At 35.6% G+C, this 24,492-nt stretch overlaps 1 protein-coding gene across 3 annotated transcripts in view; it reads right to left on the bottom strand.

Annotated features, from left to right (window-relative positions):
- Positions 1-24,492, bottom strand: part of XRN1 (5'-3' exoribonuclease 1) — a 114,899-nt gene that overhangs the window by 35,701 nt on the left and 54,706 nt on the right. For all 3 annotated transcript variants that reach the window (XM_034996221.1, XM_034996212.1, XM_034996230.1), the window contains exons 21-30: positions 20,440-20,602; positions 18,114-18,227; positions 15,494-15,592; positions 12,914-13,029; positions 12,273-12,419; positions 7,542-7,631; positions 6,977-7,112; positions 3,399-3,455; positions 3,142-3,274; positions 1,206-1,275 (exon numbers count right to left, since the gene is read on the bottom strand). In XM_034996221.1, the coding sequence (XP_034852112.1) occupies positions 1,206-1,275; positions 3,142-3,274; positions 3,399-3,455; positions 6,977-7,112; positions 7,542-7,631; positions 12,273-12,419; positions 12,914-13,029; positions 15,494-15,592; positions 18,114-18,227; positions 20,440-20,602 (1,125 nt within the window). The remainder of the gene's footprint in view (positions 1-1,205; positions 1,276-3,141; positions 3,275-3,398; positions 3,456-6,976; positions 7,113-7,541; positions 7,632-12,272; positions 12,420-12,913; positions 13,030-15,493; positions 15,593-18,113; positions 18,228-20,439; positions 20,603-24,492) is intronic.

Raw genomic sequence — 24,492 nt, forward strand, 5'->3', positions numbered from 1 at the left:
TTATAAGATGATATATTTCTGAAACCGGACTTTATTTAATCCTCACAATAACCTAGTGAAGTATGTATCTTCATTACAAACGAGGAAACTGAGGGTCAGAATGCTTTTAACGACCTACCCAAAGTAGCACAAAGGTTAAGTGACAGAACCCATTCCATGCATCTTTCGTTCTATCATAATCTTTTTTTCCTGTAACTTTAACTTTTTTATCAGTGCTGCCCCAAAATAAGTAAATCTCACTCATATAAGTTAAAAACAAAAAATCCAAACCTCTGGCTTTAAACCTGCTAACCTCCAGTTATTTTTTCTCTCCTTCATGGTCAAACTTCTCAAGGGTCAGCTCAATTTCCTGCTTCCTCAAACCACCCCAGTGTGGCTGTATACCCACAATTCCACTAAAATATAAATCTGTGATCATGTCACATCTCTGATTTTTATGACTTCACATTGCTTTAAGGATAACGACCAAGATACCAAAATCATTAGCATGTCCTCAAAGTTGGCTTACAAGCTCCTGCACAGCGTGTTCCTTGCTTTTCTCTCTTACTCTAATCTTACATAGTTGCTGAAGTTCAGACACACTTGCATTCTTTGTTTTTTTGTTTTTGTTTTTAAAGATTTTATTTATTTATTCATGAGAGACAGAGAGAGAGAGAGAGAGAGGCAGAGGGAGAAGCAGGCTCCCAAGGATCAGGGAGCCTGATGTGGGACTCGATCCCAGGACCCTGGGATCATGACCTGAGCCGAAGGCAGACGCTCAACCATCTGAGCCACCCAGGTGCCCGTTTTCTTTTTTTTTTAATGAATAAATCCTTTGTTGCCTCTTCTTGACCACCTGTCATTCTTCTTCCCTCTTCCTCCAGTTAACTATTATTCAGTCTTCAAGTCCCATCTTAAATATCACTTGTCAAAGAAGCCTTTCTAGAAGTCATACTCTTACAGAAACCAGAACCTCTCCTTTCCAGCACTTCTCACATTTTAATTAAATAAGTAATACTATAATCAGTTACACAATTATCTCCCCCACTAAAATGAAAGCTTTGTGAGACTAGAAAACATGTCTATCTTACTCATTGTTACATCCCTACTAGCATGTATGATGTCTTGCATATAACAGGAATTCAAATTTTGGACAAATAAGTAATGTAAAGTCACTGCCACGTGGATATATTTACAAAGCGTAATTATCATCAGGAAATACAAACCTTATTGTTAAGCCTCCACGAAATTCTTCATCAAATAATACTTCAAATAGTATATCAGCTTCTCTATTGGCTGTTAAATAAGAGAGATTTAAAAATTATATGATGAAAAATTAGCATTTAAGTTTTTGGCTTGTAAGAGGCATTACAACTATCAGAGAATGGTATAGGGGATTATAGTAAATGAAAAGTAGATAAACTTGCAGATTACCTTACTGGTATTAATTTAAAGTAAAATAATATTTTAAATTAGATGCTATGAGGGGATTAATTATATTTTTTTCTGTGCTTTTGTCTATGTTGGAAATTATTCATAATAAAAGTTAATAAAAGAGGTAACTTCGGAGTTTGCAGTTCAGAAGGTATTGCAGTAAGACAGATAAAAGACAATGACGATTTGAAAGCATGGCAGTTTATTTAATAAAGGGAACAGGATGGAGAGAACAGAAATATTATTAGATAGAACTGGCAGGAATTTGTGGCCTGTGTAGATAAAAAGGACAGAGATGCCAAAGATGACTCCAAGGTTCTGGCTGAGATGACTTGGTAGATTATGGATGCCATAACTGAGATATGAGACACATGAGAAAGTGCAATAAACTTAGATAGGAACAGAGAAGAACAAATTTGGCAGAGAGGCTGATGAGATATATCTGGCAAGATTAAATTTACCCGAAATGCCAAGGTAAAGTGAAATAATTAGCTATATTTGAATTCTAAGCCCAAATTAATAATAGAGTCTATCACAGTACTTCAGAATTGACCAACCCTACCCCCTTCCCTCTCCCCTCCTCTCCCTCCCTTTCTCCTTCACCCCTCCCCCTCCCCCTGTCCTCGATTTCTCTCCACCTTTCCACCACCCCTTTTCCACTTTATTGGTTCTGTTTCTCTAGAGAACCTGAATACAATATTTGATAATATCCTAGCCAGGGGTAGGAGTGGAGGGATGTCTGTCCCCCATCCCCAGTCCTTCACTGCTCAGCTGAAACCAGGCCTGCAGAGCTCACCCATTCCCCAACATCCACCTGTATCTTTCAACCTACTTTTACCTGAAATCTAAACTCAAGAAAGTAAGGCTCAATGAGAGGCAGGAGTTTCTCCTCTGAAGGCTTAAAGCTCACCTTTTAGGTTCTTATTCCCTATCTGAGGGAGGGGTATTCCTCAAAAGATTATTAAGATTATAAAAGGTAAGAGGACTGTTTACTCCCTTTAGCGAAATTGACTATGGAGATGAGGTCTCAGCTAAGGGCAGTAATGAAATATTCCCCTTTTTATCCATGGCAGACATGGTTAATCAATGACAGAGCTCTTTCCCACTCAGCATAGATACAGCTTTAAAATCCTTCTCAAGACAAATCCCAAGCAGTCACTATTACTGATAGGAACTGTCAGAAGAAAGGAAACTTCTATGTTATCAGAGTCCTAGGGCCTTATATCAAGACAACTTAACTATAATACAATCTAATAAGCCCAGTATTTGAACAGCTGAATCAGGGGGTTGAGCAGATAGCAGCAGGAGGGTTGTTTCATTATACCCATGTGGCCCTTACCATTCCTAGTCCAGACAATCAGACCAAGGTTGAGTGCTTGAGAGATGAAAGGACAGTGCTGCCAATACCTTGACCCCTTGGCACCGGATTTGCTGCTTCATGCTAGGCTGACTTTTTTTGGTATCTACACTGCAAAGCTGCTCAACCAGGCATCCCTTTGAGCACATTTAGATCCTTAGTTGCTTCTTCCCTTTTCCTCCATTCTCTCTTTTTTTTTTTAAATGAAAAATACGTGACATAAAATTTACCATCTTAATTATTTTTAAGTGTACAATAGTGTTAACTATATGTACATTGTTGCCTTCTGCTTAGATATAAGGCACAGAAATTTGTGTTTTACTTTACAATTTTAGATGCAGTTGAAGACATGCCAAGTATTGAGATATTACCCCCTTTAATTCCTATGATGGTGCCCCGAAGGCCAACTGGAACTGAAAAGTTCTCTCTCACATTTACCACACGGTCAAAGAGATGAAATTCTGCATCTCGATCAGGAATGACTCCATGTTGCTGTTCTAAAGGCTGAAGAGAAGAAAGCTTTAATTATTATTAACTCTAATTTGAAATAATTTTTCTATTACTATAACAAAAACATTTTGTTCCTTCTATACTTTCAAAATAAAAACAACTTGGATAAGAAACTTACTCTGTACAGCAAATGGGGCTTCACTGTCACTCGTACCTTCTTATTATTCTTTCTTTGCTGAAGAAAGAAAAATTTTTAAATACTTAAAAACATTAAATTATAAAATTATTGTTATCTGGATTTACATTAAAAATATAAAATTATTATTATTCAGTTGGACATCATTTATTACTATTCATTTTTAAAAGCCAAATGAAATGAGCAATTTAAAGAATATTTGAAGTTCTTCAGATGCAGCAGGGAGGAATAATAAATTCTTACTTAAAAAAATTTTGGGGGGGCGCCTGGGTGGCTCAGTTGGTTGAGCGACTGCCTTCGGCTCAGGTCATGATCCTGGAGTCCTGGGATCGAGTCCCACATCGGGCTCCCTGCTCAGCGGGGAGTCTGCTTCTCCCTCTGACCCTCCCCCCTCTGTGCTCTCTCTCTCTCTCATTCTCTCTCTCAAATAAATAAAAATCTTAAAAAAAAAAAATTGGGGGGGCACCTGGGTGGCTCAGTCATTAAGCGTCTGCCTTTGGCTCAGGTCATGATCCCAGGGTTCTGGGATCGAGTCCCATATCGGGCTCCCTGCTCAGCAGGAAGCCTGCTTCTCCCTCTCCCTCTGCCTATGGCTCCCCCTGCTTGTGCTCTCTCTCTCTCTCTCTCTGTCAAAAAAATAAACAAATAAAAACTTAAAAATAAGTAAATACATACATAAAACCTATTTTCCTTACAAAAATTTTGAAGGTTTTATTTATTTATTTGAGAGAGAGAGAGCGCACAAGCAGTGGGAGAGGCAGAGGGAAAGGAGGAAGAAGGCTCCCTGCTGAGCGGGGAGCCTGACCCAGGGCTTGATCCCAAGACCCCAAGATCATGACCTGAGCCGAGGGCAGATGCTTAAGCAACTGAGCCACCCAGGTGCCCCTTAAAACTTTTTTAAAGTTAAATTTTTTGTTGAAGTATAAGGCATAGAAAAATGCGAAAGTGTATGTATACAGCCTGATGAATTTTTATAGTATGAGCCTATCTATGTATAACCATGCTAAGTTCAAGAAAGAGAACATTACTAAGCACAACATAAGAACTCCTGTATTCCTTCCCAGTTACTACTACCTTCCCCAAAGTAACCTTACTGCTAACAAAAGATTAAATTGTTTAGAACTTTATGTAAATGTTATCCTATTCAAATGCTTTTTTACTCTTTTTTACTCTAAAAAGAATTGTACATGATGGTCAATGAAGATCTATATTAAAAGAAAAAAAAGTATAAAGTACTGATCTATGACAATACTGTGGGTTTTATGGGTACTTATAAAAATTAAGGTGGCACTGATTTAATAAAGCCCTAGCTTTTGGAATCTCTTATGAAGTTGGCTTTGATGTCTGAATTTTTTGATCATGTAACAAATGCTGGAAGAAGAGTTCTGTCCCATCTTTACTCCTTGTCAATTTTGTGAACTCACACTCACCTTAAGCATCAGCCTCCTTCTACTGTAAAATAGAAATAACATTACCTGTTCTACCTAATAAAACCATGAGGATAGTTTATATCCATTGCAATCCATAACTACCCCCCTTCACATGAAATATTTTTAAGTGAATTCTTACCAACTAAGACAAACGGCAACAGTTCACTTATTTTGCAGCCACCTACCTTTAGAACATACCTTATGGAAATAAGTACAAAAGAGAATAAAACAACTCCAAGCTATAGAGACCATACACTACAGAGTTCATGTATTTATATATTATAAAATGCTCAAGACTTTAAACAGACCCTATTATCTTTTACTATAAAGGCATTTCATTTATTCTTTCAACAAATCTTTACTGAGTTACATTTATGTGCCATGTATTGATCTAGGTGCTAAGTATAAAACAGTAACCTGTTCCTTTACTTAGGGAGACATACAAGCAACAAATGTTTGAAGGTAAAAAGCATAGAGAAAAATAAAGCAGGGAAGGGGGATCAGCACTGTGGAGAGAGAGATCGCAGTTTTAAATAAAATGAATAGTGAAGGCAGTACTGGCAGGATGTCTATGCTTTCAGCCCACAGCAGACTAGGACTAATAGGGTACAATTTGTGCCCCCTGATAACAGCAAGAAGGAGTAAAAATAAGTATTTTAAGTAATTTTAAAAAGCAGACCCCAAACTTATGCCTGGAGTTCTGTATATGAAAAAAAACAAACAACCCATATGCTTTAATACATCTCTAGGCATTACTAGATTATAGCACTGATTAGAAGACATGGCAATCAAACCCGATTCATTAAGCAAATTAATAAACTCAGGAATTTTCACAATAGGCTCCAACCCACAGCTACGAAATGAAAAGTTCTGGGTCTGGCTATTCAAAATGTGATCATCTGGGAGCTTGTTAGAAATGGAGACTCTCAAGCATCAAAATAAAATTTGGGGGCTTAGAGTAATAAACTTTTATTAAGTGGAAAACTCATTTCAAAAACAATGCTGTACAAATGGATTTTACTCTAGGTTGAAAGACAAAAAAAAATGCCGGTTAAAAAAAAATGAAATGCAGGTTTCTATCCTTATCTGAGTATCAGTGACCTTTCAAATAATCAAACTCTTGGCTCTAAGCCGTATATTTTTTCCTAAAGAGAAAAAGAGTCATCCAGTAGTAATTTTCCAGACTGTCTTCACAGCTCTTGAATATGTGATAAGAGAATTCAAATAATAATAGCCAAGCATTGTTAGGCATTAAAAACAGGCATTATTAGAAGGAGTTTACATGCTTTAACTTAGTTAATCCTTTCCATGACCCTATGAAGTAGTACTGTTTTATTCTCATTTTACCAGTGAGGAAATGTAAAAGTAAGTATCTTAAGTATCTTGCCTAAGGTTAAAAGTATTGAAAGAGAAATGGGGGAAAATGGCTTCAGAGCCCATTTCTTAACTTAGTTTGCTATTAGCCTGCTGTGTTAGCAACGCAACATCATTTTAATAAAAAGGCAAATGTGTGGAAAATAAAATCAAAAGTTAAAAAAGGGAATATCATCAATTCATTTTCCATTATATCAAGATAGAGGATCAAAATAAGTAAAATAGTTAAGCCTATACAGAAGATTATTGCTTTTCAAAATCAAGACATAAAAAAATAGGAAAGATTAAACAGGATTTAAAAAATATTGAATGTGTTTGTGGGTGGGAAAGTACACTTTAGAAGAGATTCTGTAAAAGTGAACTAAACACAATGTTTATGTTCTATAAAAAGAACTATGTCTTTAAAGAACTTAGAATAAGAAGGCAGAAGGGATTAACCTTCTTCCTTAATCACAAACTTTGTATTTTGGCTAGAATTACAGAATATTAATTCCTAAAATTAGAAACATCATTAGGACATAAAATTTAAATGTTATAGCTTTTATATATTAAAGTGCATTTCTTTTTATTCAGATAAACTTATTAATGGCCACTGGAAATGGCTGGAACTTTTTTTAAAACTAAAGGATTACCTGACATAAATTAAAATCACTGAGTTCATGTTTATTTGGTTGAAACAAAATTATTTGTAGGATGATATACAGTCCATTTAACTTCAAATCTCATCAAGCATCTTGGGTTATTGAAAATTAGTACCTTGCACTTTTCGACTTCTTCCTCAATTTTCTCAACAATAGCTGCATCCAGAATTTGTAAATCACAAGAAGAACGAGACAAAGTACTGACAGGATGTCCCTTTAGCCAAGTAATAATTTCTTGAACTTTCTCAGCACTACATTAAAAACAATAATTTTTTCACAATGATTAAAACTTTGAGGTTTTATACAAAAGGCCTAATATAAATTTCCTGAGGGCTGTGAATTATAAAAGACATAAAATACATAAATAATAATTAATCACTAAACATTTTAATTGGGACTAGTTATAAATCTAATGTGAACATGGACATATTACTTCTCAGTAACTTAAAAAAACCCACAAAATTAGTTTAAAAGTACTTTACTGATATAAGTGAAATAGATTATATGAAGATCTTAAAGCAAATATATATATATGAAATTATATATATATGAAATTATATATATATATATAAAACCCTCCTCACAAAAGTAATATAAATTCTTGATAAACTAGCTACTGTACCTTTCACTGGAACACTAAGCTGAACTATGAGCCAATAAATACCACAAATTTTGCTTACCCGTTCTCATTTTCTCCAGGCCAAATGTCATCTTCATAGAATACATCCTCTTGGCTATTTTTGGCTATATAACTAAATAGTTCTGGAGCTCTAGCCAAACAAACAAAAATACTGCTTAGAAAATATATATGGCTAACTTCACATAAACTTCCCCATCAAATAATTCTGGATCCCAAGGGGACATATAAAACATATTGAGGACTGATTGTAACACACAGAGTATTAATAAGGGATAGAGACTAAATGATTTGAAAGTATTCACAGGCCCTCAAAAAACTTCCAGTAGCTGAGGGAGAAATGATTCAATTCATAAACTGTAATAAACTTTAATTACTTATTCAATTACTAACTCTAATCGTTCTCAGATCATAATGATAGGTGATAAATGGACAAAAATAATACCTACATGTTCATTTTCTAATTTTCACAACTAAACTGGAGCATCCCACAATAAAGAAAATTAAAATACACTAGAAGTTTCTTTTGATATTCCTCAAAACTCCACTGCTTCCTGAATAGTGCAGGACTTTTAAATACACATAGCAGATTGAACATATGTGCTTAATTTTTTGCTTACTTCCCAACCTACTAAAAATAGAGTAAAGTATAAAATAGGGCATAGACCCAGAAAGGCATGAAAAGAGAGGTGGTGAGTCTGATACCATATATGAGTTGTTAACAAAATTTTAGAAACTGGAAACTGGATGGGTAAGCATTAACTGGTTTGAAAGATAGGAAAAAGCTGCACCCTAAGCAACCAGGGTGGGAAGTCAACAACAAACAAGATAATTTAAACTGTGCAAGTCTGCAAAAGCGCAGGAATTACGGGCTCCAGGTACATTTTAATGCCGTAGTATGGGCAGGGTGAAGTTTACTAAGCTTTAGTTGAAAATTTTGTATAATAAGCAGTTGGATGATCATGTGCTTACTCACCTTCACCCCAGCATAAGACCTGTCTGTAGTTTATCTTTTGGAGAGGGTGAACAGGGGATGCTCTAGCTTTAGGTATACAAGGCACAGGGAGACGGGTGGGTAGGGCATGAAGAGATGATAGGGAATTAATGAAAGTGTAACTACTACATAACATGTTGCTAGGAAGCAGGCTAGGAAGTGTAACTTCTTTAGGAAGCACACTCTTGAGATGAAAGTAAGCAAGAAGAAAGTTTATCAGAGAGCTCTTGTGGAATCAAAACATGTAGAAGGGAAGGAAAAAAGGAAGGAAGCAGAATTGGGCAGAGGGAGAAGTTGGGCTGTGATCCACTGTTAATGAACTCCTTGGTCAGTCCTACAGAGATCTCAAACTAGGATGGCCCTTCAGATTTATCCTGAACTGGGGCAATCAGGTCGGCTGGGTCTTTCACACCTCCTTGCAGATCAGGTGTTGGATCTGCGGCTGTTGTGGGAAGGGGATATAACTTTAGGTGAGGCAGTTCTCTTCTGCAAGGCAATTCCTGAAGAGAGCTCACAGCTGAGGGCTGTCAGACAACAGCATTTAAGCTGCCATAGAAATAAGTCCTTTAAAGGGAGGTTTGGAGGGCATTTCATAGTATCCATTACATAATAAGTTCCCTTTACCTTGGTTAATATCCAAAACACTGGAAGTCAGTTTTGTTCCTCACATCTGTCCTCCAAGGAAAAGGCTGGAGGCTACCTCTCTAGGAAGACTAGCCAGCCTGAGAGAAAATATACACATACAGGTAGTGATAGCTGGAGGTTCTTTGCAGAAATAGCAAAGTCCCACCTGACAAGCCCCACCAGAGCACACTAAATTTCCAATCAGCTTTTTAGTGCCTCATTCTTAAATATGATTAGACACCAAAGAACCACCAGACAAGTAAAAAAAAAAAAAAAAAAAAACAAAACTTTAATGTGAAAGGTGCAATGAAATCAAACAGAAAAAAAAGAGCAATGTGGAGAAAACAGAAAATATAGAGAAGAAAAACGATCTTCAGAGAAAGAGACACTATAAAAAAGGAATGTCAGAGAAAAAGGACACACTTTTAGAAATTAAAAATGATTAAATCAAATAAAAATAAAAATGATGTAAGTTGAAGAAATCTCCCACAGAGTAGAACAGAAGTGTAACAATATAGAAAATGGGTGAGAAGAGATAAGAAAATAAAGAGGATTAATCCAGGTCTATCATCTAACAGAAGTCTCAGAAAGACAGAACAGAAAAAAAGGAGAGGAGGAAATTATCAAAGAAATAATACAAGAAGTTTTCTCAGAATGGAAGGTCATCAGTTTTAAGTGTGAAAGGACTGAATAGCCAAAGGAAAGAAAGAAGACCCATACTAAGGCACACGTCATCACATTATTAAAACAGCACTGGTAAAGGGAAGATTCTGAAAAGATTTCAGAAAATGAAAACGGATCACACACAAAGATTCCGAAATCACAATGGCACAGGACTTCTCACCAGCAAAGGAAACAAAAAGAGAATAGAGCAGTACTTTTCAAATTCTGAGGGAAAATAATCTCCAATTTAGGATTCTACACCCAGGCCAGCTATCAATCAACCCTGGTCAGGGAAGAATAAAGACATTTCCAGACACACAAGCTCTCTCAGGAAGCTACCAGATTAAGTGCTCCATCAAACTGGAGACATAAAACAGAAAAAGGTATGAAAGCCAGGAAATAAAGGAATCCTACAAAGCAGAATGGTGAAGGGAATTCCTAGACAGTAGAGAGAAGCTCTAGAATGAGAGCTGTGTAATAGCCCTAGAAAACAATTAGTTTACACTGAAGCAGGAAGACAGAAGGTTTCAAGGAGGAAGTCTATAAGAAAAAAAATGGAACTGAGAGATCTCCTGATCTGTTTGACTATATTAAGTCTTTCAGCTATGACAAAGAGTTTAGGGCTGAATTAGTTATATGAATATAGACAATAAGCAAATGATTAAACAAGAGGGGGAAAACAAAAATGTGTACAGAAAGGAAATGCAACCATAATACTCTACAGGGTCCACCTGTGACCATTTACATTATCTCAATCAGGTAAACCTTAAATACAGATTTAATACAACTATAATGAAAGGGGAAATACACACACATGTGTGTGTAATGTGCAGGAAGGTGAGGAAATAGAAAGGGTAGGTAGCAGAAGAGAGCTAAAGCTTCATCTTTCATGGTATGAAATCAATGCATATGTCAAGTTGAAAAATAATGAAAAAGTAGGATAAATACAACATTTGAAAGAAATATGAAAGTGAACAAAAGAAATAAATTTTCAGATGGTAATATAGGATTGAATTACGTTCCTTCCCAAAAAAGACAGATTGAAGTCCCACTCCTACTACTTTCAGAATGTGACTTTATTTGAAAATAAGGTTTTTATTGAGGTTATAAAATAAAAATGAGGCCTTTAGGGTGGGCCCTAATCTAACATGATTTTTCTATCTTTATGAAGTGTCTTTATGAAAAGAAGAAATTTGGACACAGAGATAGGCATTAACAGAGAAAAGATCATGTGAAGATGTACAGGGAGAACACGGGAAGGTTGAGGACTGGAGTTAAGAACAAATGTGTGAGGCCACAAGAGGCTAGCAAAGAGGCATGGAATGGTTCCTTTCCTATCATCTTCAAAGGAAGCACATCCCTACCAAACACCTTGGTTTTGGACTTCTGGTCTCCAGAATTGTGAGACAATAAATTTCTGTTGTTTTAAGCCATCCAGTTTGTGCTACTTCATTATGGCAGCCCTAGTAAACTAAGAGGATCCTCAAATACAAGGTTAGAAACCAGTAGAACAAAGGAATGAATATTCAATTGTGAATGAGAAGTAAACGTTTTCCCTATAAATCTTTGTCACTGAGTAACTCAGTTAATCTCAGTACACAGTTTTCTCATTTTTATAATGAGGAGCTGAGATTTATTGATTTCTTAGACCATTTCAGCATAAAATTCAATAATTTTAGGACAGTAACCTATTATTTGGTTGGAGTTTTAAGATTCAGAAAATCCACTGTGTGAAGAGTTGTTTTGTTTATCCATACCAATCCTCTTACTACTTAGACATGCAAAGTAGTGAATAATTTATGATAGCAAGTTAAGGAAAATTTTCATTAAAAGGAGGCCAAGGGGCACCTGGCTGGCTTAGTTGGTGGAGAGTGCAACTCTTGATCTCAGGGTTGTAGGTTCAAGCCCCATACTGAGTATAGAGATTACTTAAAAAATAAATAAATAAATAAATAAAAATTAAAAATTAAAAAAGATAAAAGGAGGCCAATTCTCATCTTTTTTTCATTTCTGAAACAAATAATACATTATATGTTAAAAAAAAAAAGAAGATAGCAGGAAGGGAAAAATGAATGGGGGGAAATCGCAGGGGGAGATGAACCATGAGAGACTATGGACTCTAAAAAAAAAAAATGAGGGTTCTAGAGGGGATGGGTTAGCCTGGTGATGGGTATTAAAGAGGGCACGTTACTGAATAGAGCACTGGGTGTCATACGCAAACAATGAATCATGGAACACTACATCAAAAATTAATGATGTAATGTATGGTGATTAACATAACATAATAAAAAATAAATAATATACAGTATTTTTCTATTTTCTTTTAGCTAATAGCTATGATGCTCCATGATATAAAATTAAGTTTACATGTAATATGTCACATTATTTACCAAAGGAAACATTTTTTTGTCTAAAATTGGTATCAGCAAAAGCAAAATAGTTATTACATTCCACATTTTTGGGATGCTTAGTAGAATCTTGTTAGGCACTTACCTCTCTAAGTACTCTGCAAGAAGCTGTTCTGCTGCAGATGAATACATCCACTCACTTCCAACTTTCTTGGTATATCCAGGTACCTCCTCATTTTTTTTGTTGAATTTGAGATTCAAACCCACATTTGCTTTATGGTCTCCATGAGGGCTGAATTTAAATCACACACACACACACACACACACACACACACGTTTTAAAATTTTGTTCAAAGAATACAAAAAGTTTTGCTTTCAAAAAATTCTTAGAAAAATTTAGTTTTGATTGTTCTATAGTTTTCATGGTTATTTCCAAAGTAGCAGTAAGGCTTTGAAACCCAAGTTAACAAATCATATAAATAGGTTCTGTATCTAGAGAAGAGAATGAAATAAGAAAATGCAGGAAATATATTATTGAGATTCACACACACCTTCTGATACCTTTTTTCAAGGTTCAATTTGTTAGCTGCTAAAAATAGGAACTGTCTTTCCAAACACCTAAAACATGTCCCATTTAGATGAAAGATCACCATCAGAGGAATTTATGCATAATTTTTAAAGAAAATTCAGAGCAATTAATAAAAGAAAATACTAAAATATTAACGTTTATCTTTATCATTTAATTTTTTCTGCCACTTTAAATACATTTCTCTAACATAAACTTACTTTCTCCTAGATCCTCTTCCAATAAAAATACTTCCTGTAAACCTTGAAACAAGGTATCCACTCACTCCAAGACGACTGGCCAACACATATCCTGGGTTGTACTTTATAGAATATTTCTTTAAATATAAAAACAAAAAGGTCAATTATGGAAACACAAAGCATCAAATGTTATTTCTTTACCTTTAAAATCTGGAGATAATCAAGACATCACTAACCATTGGAATGTGGCAATATAAGGATTCTCAAAAGTAAGTGATCCATTTCCCTTTTTTTTTTTTTTGAAAGGATCTGTAGGCAGAATTTTTCTGCTCCTCTCTCTCCTTAAAGGACAGAATTCCCAAGGATGGATGAAAGGGGGAGGAAATATACAATTTGTGAAACTGTCTCAAGAAATAAAGTCTACTGTAAGTCTAAATGGCAAACTCTGCAGGCAAGAACTATTTTTAAACATTAATTTTCATATTCCAAGTAAGCATTAGTAAAGTACTGGGACATAATGAGGCCTTGATGATTATTACATTGAACTAAAACATGAGTATGTCATCAAAACAGTTGCTACTGAGCAAAATTAAAAATGTTCTTCATATATGAATATAAGTAATATTCATTTTCCCTTATATTTACTATCATATGAAAGTAAGAAGTATGTATAGGCTTATAGTTAATACAGTCAAAGAAATATAACCTTAATTTGTGTACTTAAGGGAAGAAACTATGAAGATTAAAAAAAATATATCATATCATATAATTTTTAGCCAGGAAGCAAATTATAAATCCAGTACCAAAAAGGGTAAGCTACCATATAACCCTAACATAATGTACATAATAATGACACACATTTATTTTATATGGATTTCATATACTATATTCATATGAATGTATATAAATATAATACATATTTATATGAATTATATGCATATTTTATATGTCTACAATAACCCCCAAATAAGTAAATTTTTTTAGCTGCATGGAATATATAAATTCATTATTAAAATATGTTAATATCCTAGTAAAGAATGCAATATAGTTTTTCCATCAAGAGTATTATTAGGTTTAGAAATAATACAGACAAATCAAATATGCTTTCCAGAATAGATAGGAAGAAATAAGGTAGTAGTTCTCTATCACAGGTAGCATCACCTATTTTTCTACTAAGCATCTGGAAATGTATAGGGGCACATCATTCAGTTATTGGCATGGGCTACTACCTCTTCGTGTTCAGGGGACAAAGATGCCAACTATGCTGTCATATATAGGACAGTCCTATTTTACACATTGTTGTCCTATCCAAAATACCAATGGTATTCCTTTTGAGAAGTATTTGGTTATGGTATAATTAAAATTGATGAAGACCATCACAAATATTCTAGAAAATGTAAAATAAAAAGCAGAGAACATTGGAGTAGAGAAAGAAGGCTTGAGTAAAAGTTAAAGAAAGTATATAAAGAGAAAGAGAGCATAGTGGAGAAGGCATGCCTAGCAACACTGTACGTTGGAGATGGGTAGGCTCATTCAGATCTAGAAAAAGCTAGGGATGAAGGAACATAAATAAGTTGTTCTACCTCCACTAACTCCCAGAACAGAGAGCTCCAGCATCTTAATCAAATGGGACACTCTTCTGGTTTCCTGACTGTGCTTTCTGAATTCTTTCTCCAAAAGACACCTGATGGTAAGAATTTAGGGACTTGTCTGCCTTCCATAAAGTTTCCTCAAGTATATGCTGATGTTCAATGCCTTGAGTTCATTTTACAGGATATAAAGCTTTAGAATTTACAATTAGAGAGAATAAAAGTGTAAGTATCAATAGCTGGCTGATTGTGAATTAATTTCAGTCAAATTAATTATCTAGTTAATCAATAAGAATATACAACAGATATCAGAATCCTCCTCCTATTGTAATAGGGAAAAATAAAAGGAGGTCAGTGAACATCTTTGGAGAAAAAGGTCCTAAAAAAGGATGCTGTGAATTTAAAGGCAGTTTCCCAATTTTTTCTAGTGATTGTTCATCTTTAGCTTCCATTGCAGAAAGGCCATTACTTGTAACTAAAAATGTAGGCATTGATTATGAAAAGTTTATTTAAAAAAAATCTAAATCTATTCTCAGAGGGTGGGCTAAAAAATGTGCCCCTTCTTAAGCTTGAACATGATAACCCATAAAAACTATTATAGATTAATAATGGGATTTCAGTGATTTTTCTCCCCTGAACATTTTTTTTTTAGATTTTTATTTTTATTTATTTGAGAGAGAGAGAGAGCGCGCAAGCAGGGGTAGTGGCAGAGGAAGAGGGAGAAGCACGCTTCCCGCTGAGCAGGGAGCCAGATACGGGGCTCAGGGATCGATCCCAGGACTCTGGGATCATGACCTGAGCCACCCAGGCGCCCCTCCCCTGAACATTTGCATGAAGTTTGAGCACAGATTCCCCACACTCATTTTTAAATACTAGATGCAACTGTGAGATAATTTAATCAGTATTAAATAAAAATATTTATAATATATTCAGAGGAGGTGATAAAAATATGCTTCTAACACTTTTAAAGTTTATCAGTTCTAAATTAAGCAATATGGACTATGGTACTCACATGCTGGTTCTGTATTAAAGCATCAAGATTGGGTTCACATGGAATGCTGAAAACCACACGAATCCTACCTTCTGTAATCACATCCCCTGAATCTTGAACCTTGGAGGGAAAAAGAAAATCACAGTATGTTTTAGTCTCTTTCACATTTTATTTACTTTTCTACTTATTTGAACAGTGTTTATTTCTGAAATACAGTAAGACAGTAAAGTTGGATACTGGAGATTCACTTAGAAATTATAAATGAATGTGATTATATTATAAATTTGAGTCATTGTACATTGCTTTAATAGCTGTTAGCAAATAATTTTAAATTACCAAAAAGCTGCAAACACAAAAACAGGTCACTTATAAAACATTCACCTAGATGTTAACATTTTACTCCATCTGCTTCAACATTTATACTCTGTGTATTTACATATACATAATTATTTTTTTGAACTTTTTGAGGGTATATTACATATATCATGTCCCTTACCGTTTTTTTATTCTTATGTTAATCCCCATACATTACATCATTAGTTTTAGATGAAGTGTTCCATGATTCATTGTTTGTGCATAACACCCAGTGCTCCATGCAGAATGTGCCCTCCTCAATACCCATTACCAGGCTAACCCATCCTCCTACCCCCCTCCCCTCTAGAACCCTCAGTTTGTTTTTCAGAGTCCATCATCTCTCATGGTTCGTCTACCCCTCCGACTTCCCCCGCTTCATTCTTCCCCTCCCGCTACCTTCTTCTTCCTCTTTTTTTTTTTTTTCTTAACATATATTGCATTATTTGTTTCAGAGGTACAGATCTGAGATTCAACAGTCTTGCACAATTCACAGCGCTTACCAGAGCACATACCCTCCCCAGTGTCTATCACCCAGTCACCCCATCCCTCCCACCCCACCCCCCACTCCAGCAACCCTCAGTTTGTTTCCTGCAATTAAGAATTCCTCGTATCAGTGAGATCATATGATACATGTCTTTCTCTGTTTGTCATGTCCCTTACCTTTTAATATTTTGGTGTATATTTCCTAAGAAGAAGGATATTTTATTACATAACCACAGTACAGTTACTAAGTATATTAATTTACATTGATAAAATACTTCAATCAACTGTCCATATTCCAATTTTGTCACAGTTGACCTAAAATTGTTCCTATATTATAATAAAACCCTTTTCCCCCTCTACTACAGAAACTAGGCTAGGATCAGACATTGCATTTAGTTGTCATAGCTCTAGCCTCCTTAAATCTAGACTATATCCAAAGTGTTCGTCTTTTATAACATTGACATTTTTGAAGAATAAGGTCATTCTTCCCTCTTCATCCTGCCTTTAAAAACAAAAGTTCCTCATTTTGGATTTGTCTGATGCTTCCTTATGATTAAGTTAAACTCATATATTCCCAGCCAGAATAGTGCATGGGTGATGTGTCCTTCTTAGGTATCACATATGGAGGTACATGATATTGCTCAATTTCTTCACTGTCCAGTTAGGTTTTTTTCCTCTTACAACTAACTAATGGTCTGTAGGAAGACACTTTCTAAGGCCATGAAAATATCCTACTCAGATAAAAAATTCCCCCTAGATTTAGTTTCCAATGATGATTGTTGCTTGACTCAATCTTTATCGTAATGCTTATAAAATGACAGTTTTCCAACTCTAGCACTCTCTCCATTTACCTTTGACAGGATACTATAAGCAAGAGCCCTTCCTTTCCCTTTTACTTATTTTTTATCACTATGGAATCATTAATTCCTATCCCCCCCCCGAATGGTTTATAATCCATTACTGTACTTTATTATTTTGGTACTCAAACTGTCCCAGATTTGGCCAGTTTGGTAGGAGCCCCTTTAAACAGGTTTCTGTGTTTGTGATATGGTCCCATCACTCTTTTGAGCACTTCCTTACTTTCTGGCATAACAAGTGGTTCCAGGCTTATCCTGTACCTACCCTGCCCCAGCCCTGTAATGGGCCATTTCTCTGAGAAGCTTTCAGTGGAGTATGTTATTAGAGGTCAAACCTGCAGATTATATGGTGTTCACTGTTACCGAAGTATCTTGGCTTCTTATCCTTTTGAGCAAACAGAGGTAAAAAATATGTGTATGTACAGGCATATATGCATTCATACACATACAAATATACATATATATCCATACACATGTGCCTATATACATATATGTATACACATGATATTTTAAAAATCATGAGCTCACATTAATACCTTCAATTCTAATCTGTCCCCACAGATTCCTCCTTGCATTCTTCCATTTCATATTTACATGTATCTTTTTCCATGTGAGAACTGGAGTTCCTCAAATATCAACTCATTTACAAGTTCATCAACCCAATAATACAACTAAAATAATTTCATAATTGCTTCATCCACACTACCATAATGAATAAACCTGCTAAATAAGAGATTAGGATTTGAATTCTTTTTCCCCTGCCTCCTGACCCCAACCTGCTCAAGACGAAAGATATATAGTCAAATACTGTGTTCGTAAGTTAGACAAATGAATCTTTTCCCCTTCAGTATTACGTTTTATCTTATACCTAAGTGAAGAGAAGTTAAATAACTGTATTAACTTAAAACTAGAAAGAAATTTAATTAGTAACAATAACAGGAACTAACTTCTCCAGCGCAGCCGTAATAGGGGGTTCCCAGCATAAAGACCATACTTCTAGGAGGAAACAAGTCATCCAATGTTTTGATATTGGAGAAACGGGAGTCAAAAGCTCGGATGTCCTATATAGAATGAAATATAAAAGTAAATTATCACAGTCAAAATTTCTATGGATTGCACATCAAGTTTTTCTTCCTCTGGGGTTATTACTATGCTGTGTGCAGATGTGAAGTGTAAAGATTTTCTACGTTAACAATACTAGTAGCTAAAATTAATTGACTTTATATGCCATTCTTCTTGGTACTACATACATTTATTAGTTCATTTCATCCTCAAGACAACCCTCTATAGCACAGATCATTATTAGCCTCACTTTACACAGGGGGAAACTAAGGCATAGAAAGGCGATGAAATCTCGCCCAAGGTCATACAGCTAAAAAGTCAACTCAGGCAGTCTGTGCTTTTAATCACTACACTATACTGTTTCCCAAAATTACAGGATCAATACATACTTTAAAAAAATTTTGTCTCCTTATCACACCCAAAATTACAAACACAGAAGCAAATGCTTTTATTTATTTATTTACTGATTTATTTAAGGCAAACATTTTTTGGAGAATAAAACTCTAAAATTGCAGGCTGTTAGGCTAATGCTGGGCTTTTTCATTAGAGATTAAGTTTAAAAAATAAATAAAAAAAGACAAGTTCCCTAATCATACATAGAGTGAGTGAGCATATAATAATCCTTTTAAAGACTACAGTTTTTGTGGTGGTTCAAGATGGCGGCACAGGAAGATCCTCAACTCCTCTCCTCCCATGGATACACCAAATCTTCAGCTATATATGGAACAATTAGTTCCCTCTTAAAAAGACCTGAAAACTAGTTGAACAGCAACTCCACAATAAAAGACTAAAAGGTACACATCGATATGGGTAGGAGAGGCAGAGACATACTCTTGCCAAAAACCCCACCCCTGATGTGGAGACCCACAATCAGGAGAGATCTCCTTCTTGAGGAGCAAGGGGTTTGTGTTCCACATCAGGCACTCCAACCCTTGGAAACTGCACTGGAGAGACAGGCCGCCAAAGTACCTGGCTTTGAAAACCAATGGGGCTTATGTCCAGGAGACCCAAAAGGCTGTAGGGAATGGAGATTCTACTCTTATAAAGGGCTTGTGTGCAGACTCACCAGCCCTGAGATCCAGGGTAAAAGCAGCAGTCTGAAAGTGCCTAGACCATATGCAGAAAACATTCATTTGCTAATCTTAAAGTGTTTGCCAGAGGGACAGGGGACTGTTGGGACTTTCTCTGGGCACAGAAGTGCTGGCAGGTGCCATTTTTTGTGTTCTTCCTTTATTTTGCTAGCATTGGCAGGTGTGTCCTGCTGAAGCTGGCAGGCACACCCCACCCCCATGTATATATGTGGTCTCTCTCTCTCTACACACACACATACACACATACACTGGGATACTACTCAGCCATAAAAAATGATGAAAATCTTGCCATTTGCAACAACATGGATGGACATGAGGGTATTATGCTAAGTAAGGTAAGACAGAGAAAGACAAATATATGACTTCAGTTAATATGGAATTTAAAAAAAAACAAACAAATAAAACAAAACACAACACAAGTAACAGATACAGAGAAAAGACTGGTGGCTGCCAGAGGGAAGGGGTTTGGGGAAATGTGTGAAATGGGTGAAGGGGCTTAAGGGGTACAAACTTAGAGTTATAAAATAAATAAATCATTGGGATGTAATAATGTACAGCGTGGTGACTTTAGTCAATAATAATGCACTGCATATTTTAAAGTTGTAAAACAGTAAATCTTAACAGTTCTCGTCATAAGAAAAAAATTTTGTAACTTTGGTGACAGATGGTAACTAAACTTATATTGGTGATCATTTGGCAGTGTATACAAATATTGAATCATTTTGTACACTTCGAAACCAATATGTCAATTATACATAAATTAAAAAAAGACTACAGTTTTTTCAGATTATATTAAATCATAATCTCCATTATGCATTGCTGCATGTCTTCTATTTATAAATAAATATTAAATATGATATAGTCTTTTCTTTATACAGTGGGAGTAGTGTACATTAAGATATAATTGAATTTTTTTTTTTTTTAAGATTTTATTTATTTGACAGAGAGAGAACACAAGCAGGGGGAGTGGGAGAGGGAGAATCAGGCTTCCTGCGGAGCAGGGAGCCCGATGCGGGGCTGGATCCCATGACCCTGGGACCACGACCTGAGCCGAAGGCAGACGCTTAATGACTGAGCCACCCAGGCGCCCCGATATAATTGAGATTTGATGGACACTTACCTTTACAATAGTTTGATAAACAAAAGGAAGAACTTGTTTTGACCATTGTTTCTCTAGACGAACTTCACCATTTTGATTTATTTGGTATTTACGACCTGTGAGTAACTGAGCATATACAACTGCAGATGTTTCATTTATTATTATTCCTTTTCTTCTTAGGTAGCTAAAAGAAAGAATAAAAAATAAATGTAGATATGTATGAGTATGTATATATTTTAGGATGATAAACTACCAACTCATAATCAAATATTTAAATAAAATTTAAATAAATATGCTAGCAGTTCTGAGTACCTAACTTAAAATTTTTTTGCATTAGTTTTTTACTGTATGGATACCTCTCCTAATGCCTGTGTGATTAAGTGAGAACTCGTTTAAGTGCTATAAGAAATTCTCGTGTTTCATAATCACTAGGATGGGGATAACAAAAAAAAAAGTGAAAATAACAAGTGTTGGAAAAGATGTGGAGAAACCAAAACACTTGTACATTGCTGGTGGGAATGCAAAATGGTGCACTCACTGTGAAAAGCAGTTTAGCAGTTCTTCAAAAAGTCTAGCAATTCCACTTCTAGGTATTACACAAAGAACTGGAAAGGTACTCAAACAAATATTTATAAAATGAATGTGCATAGCAGCATTACTCACAATAGCAAAAAGGTGGAAAGAACCCAAATGTCTTCCAAGAGATGACTGGATAAACAAAATGTGGTATATTCATACAATAAAATATTTGGCCATAAAAAGAAAGAAGCTCTGATACATGTTACAATGTGTATGAACCTAAAAAATATGCTAAGTGTAAGAAGTTAGACACGAAAGGCCACATATTATATAGGATTCCATTTCTGTAAAACATACAGAATAGGTGAATCCAGAAAGACAAAAAGAGGTTAACAGGGGCATTCAGTGGGCCTTTGCAATCTCAAGTAGGGGTCAGCAAACTACGGTTATGAGACAAAACTAGACTGACTCCAGTTCTTGTAAATAAAATTTTACTGAAACATAGTCATCAACTTATTTACTGTCTATGATGGCTTTTGTGTTACAACAGCATAGTTGAGTGGTTGTGACAAACACTGTAAGGTCTACAAAGCCTAAGATATTTACTCTCTGGCCTCTACAGAAAAAACCTGCCGACCTCTGATCTAAAGATACAATCATTCTTCATCCAAGGAATATTTTTCTATCTCCTTTCCATTTTCTCTTTCTAGAACTTCTATTAGAGAAATATTAGAAATTGACTATACTCTTTTCATCTCTTTGTGCTTTTGTATTATGTGCTAAAGGAATCCCTCAGCTTTTATCTTTTAACTCACCGACTGAATTTTCAGTATGCCTATATTACTATTCAGACCATCTACTGAGCTCATTATATCATAATTTAAATTTTTGTATTTGTGTTTTTATATAAATATATGTATTATAAAATATATACTATATAGTATATAGATGAATTACATTATATATATATACATATATATGTATATATATGTTTTTTTCATAGCAGTTGATACTTTTATGTTGTTCTCAATGGTAGCCTTGGTCTGAAATAAGCAACACCATCTTAAAAAAGAAACAGAAGTTTTCCAACAAATTTTTGAAATGTAGCATTCTGCTACCATTTTCTTTCTTTCTTTTTTTTTTTAAAGATTTATTTATTTATTTGTCAGAGAGAGAGAGAGCACAAAAGGGGGGAGTGGCAGGCAGAGGGAGAAACAGTCTTTGCTGAGGAAGGAGCCTGATGCGGGACTTGATCCCAGGACCCTGGGATCATGACCTGAGCTGAAGGCAGACACTTAACTGACTGAGCCACCCAGGTGCCCTCTACTACCATTTTCTAAAAATTCAATGGGAAAACCTACTACTTTCACTCAAAAGTTATTTAGCCAGTAATCTTGCTACCAATATGACAAAGATATCTCAAGAAAGGAAAATTATCTGCTAATCTTTCTCATGAAAATAAAAGCAAAAATCCTAAACAAAATGTAACAAATCGAATCTAATTACATATAAAAAGGATAATATATCATAGTCTAATAGGATTTACTCCAGGAATTCAGGGATAGATTTATATTTGAAATTCAATCAATATCATTCACCAGATGAAAAAAAGAAAAATCATATGGTCATTTTGACAGATGCAGAAAAAAATTGACAAAATCAGTACTGATTAATGATAAAAACTCTCAACCAACTAGGAATAGAAGGAAATTTCCTTTATCTGATAAAGAATATTGATTAAAAAAAAAACACCTCTATGGCAATCATATTTAATAATGAATTATTTAAGACTTTTCTCTGAAATAACATCACAAATCAATAGTGAAAATTACAAATAAAAGACAGTAGGGCACCTGGGTGGCTCAGTGGGTTAAGCGTCTGCCTTCAGCTCAGGTCATGATCCCTGGGTCCTGGGATTGAGCCCTGAGTCAGCTTCCTACTCAGCAGGGAGTCTGCTTCTCCCTCTCCCTCTGACTCTCCCCCCTGCTTGTGCCTGTGCTCATGCTCTCGTGCTCACTCGCTCTCTCTCTCTCTCAAATGAATAAATTAAAAAATCTTAAAAACAAAAACGAAAACAAATACGAGATAGGTAATCAACTCGGAAAAAGGGCAACAGGCATTGCACAAAAGACCACATTCAAATGCCTGAGAAATATGAAAGGATGCTCATCAAGGAAATGCAAATTAAACCAAAAGAAATATCACTATATTACAATGGCTAAAATGGAAGAGACAATAATAAGCACTGATGAGGGTAGAGATAAAAGAAATTCTTATAAATTGTTGGAAGAATGTAAATTGATACAATCACTTTGTAAATCTTTTTGGTGGTATCTACTAAAGCTGAGCTTAAGCATTATCCTATGAAGCAATAATTCCACTCATAATTATGTACCTAACAGTAATGCATACATATGTATTCACTAAAAGCCCCAAACAAGAAACAACTGCCTATCCAAAAAAGTATGGATAAATTGTGCTATATTCATACAATGTAATGTAATCATTAGTGAAAATGAACAAACTAAACTATAAGTAACAACACAGATGAATATTAAGAACCACAGTACTGAGGAAAAGAGGTCAGGTTCCAAAAGAATACATTATGTATGAATCAATTCATACAAAGCTCAAAATAGGAAAAACTAATCTCTAGAGTTATAAGATTTATTTATTTGAGAGAGAGAGTACATGAAAGTGCACGTGTGTATGGGGGGGGGGCAGGGGCAGAGGGAGACGGAGAGAAATTCTCAAGCAACCTCCCGGCTGAGCGTAGAGCCTGACCCGGGGCTAGATCCCAGGACCCTGAGATCATGACCAGAGCAAAACCAAGAGTCAGAGGCTTAACTGACTGAGTGACCCAGGCACCCCTCTCTATTTACTTTTACCTTACACTTTTATTGCTTTGGAGTCAGTGTTATAGTCAGTATTCTTTTTTTTTTTTTTTTTTAAACATCTGTGTTTATTTATTTAAAATATTTTATTTATTTATTTGACAGAGAGAGACACAGCGAGAGAGGGAACACAAGCAGGGGGAGTGGGAGAGGGAGAAGCAGGCTCCCCGCAAAGCCAGGGAACTTGATGCGGGGCTTGATCCCAGGACCCTGGGATCCTGACCTGAGCTGAAGGCAGACGCTTAACGACTGAGCCACCCAGGCGCCCCACCTGTGTTTATTTAAAGTAAACTCTACCCCCAGTGTGGGGCTCAAACTCACGACCTTGAGATTAGAGTCGCGTGCTCTACTGAGTAGCCAGGTGCCCCTAGTCTGTATTCTTTCTTTTTTAATTGAAGTATAATTGGGCATACAACATTATATTAGTGTTATTTTACTATATAGGGAGACTACAAAAATGGCACCTGCCAACTTTGGCACTAGCAAGGTAGAGGAAGAATGCAAAAATGGCACCTGTCAATGCCTCAGTCCCTGGAAAGAATTCCAACAGGCCCCTGTCCCTCCAACAGTTACCTAAGGTTAGCAAATCAATGTCCTTCCCATATGGTCTTGGCACTTTACAAACTTCAGCTTTTACCCTACCAGGGTCCTGGGATAATGG

The sequence above is a fragment of the Mirounga leonina genome, unplaced genomic scaffold (assembly GCF_011800145.1).
Source record: "Mirounga leonina isolate KUSES-001 unplaced genomic scaffold, KU_Mleo_1.0 Mir_115, whole genome shotgun sequence".
NCBI classification, from domain to species: domain Eukaryota; kingdom Metazoa; phylum Chordata; class Mammalia; order Carnivora; family Phocidae; genus Mirounga; species Mirounga leonina.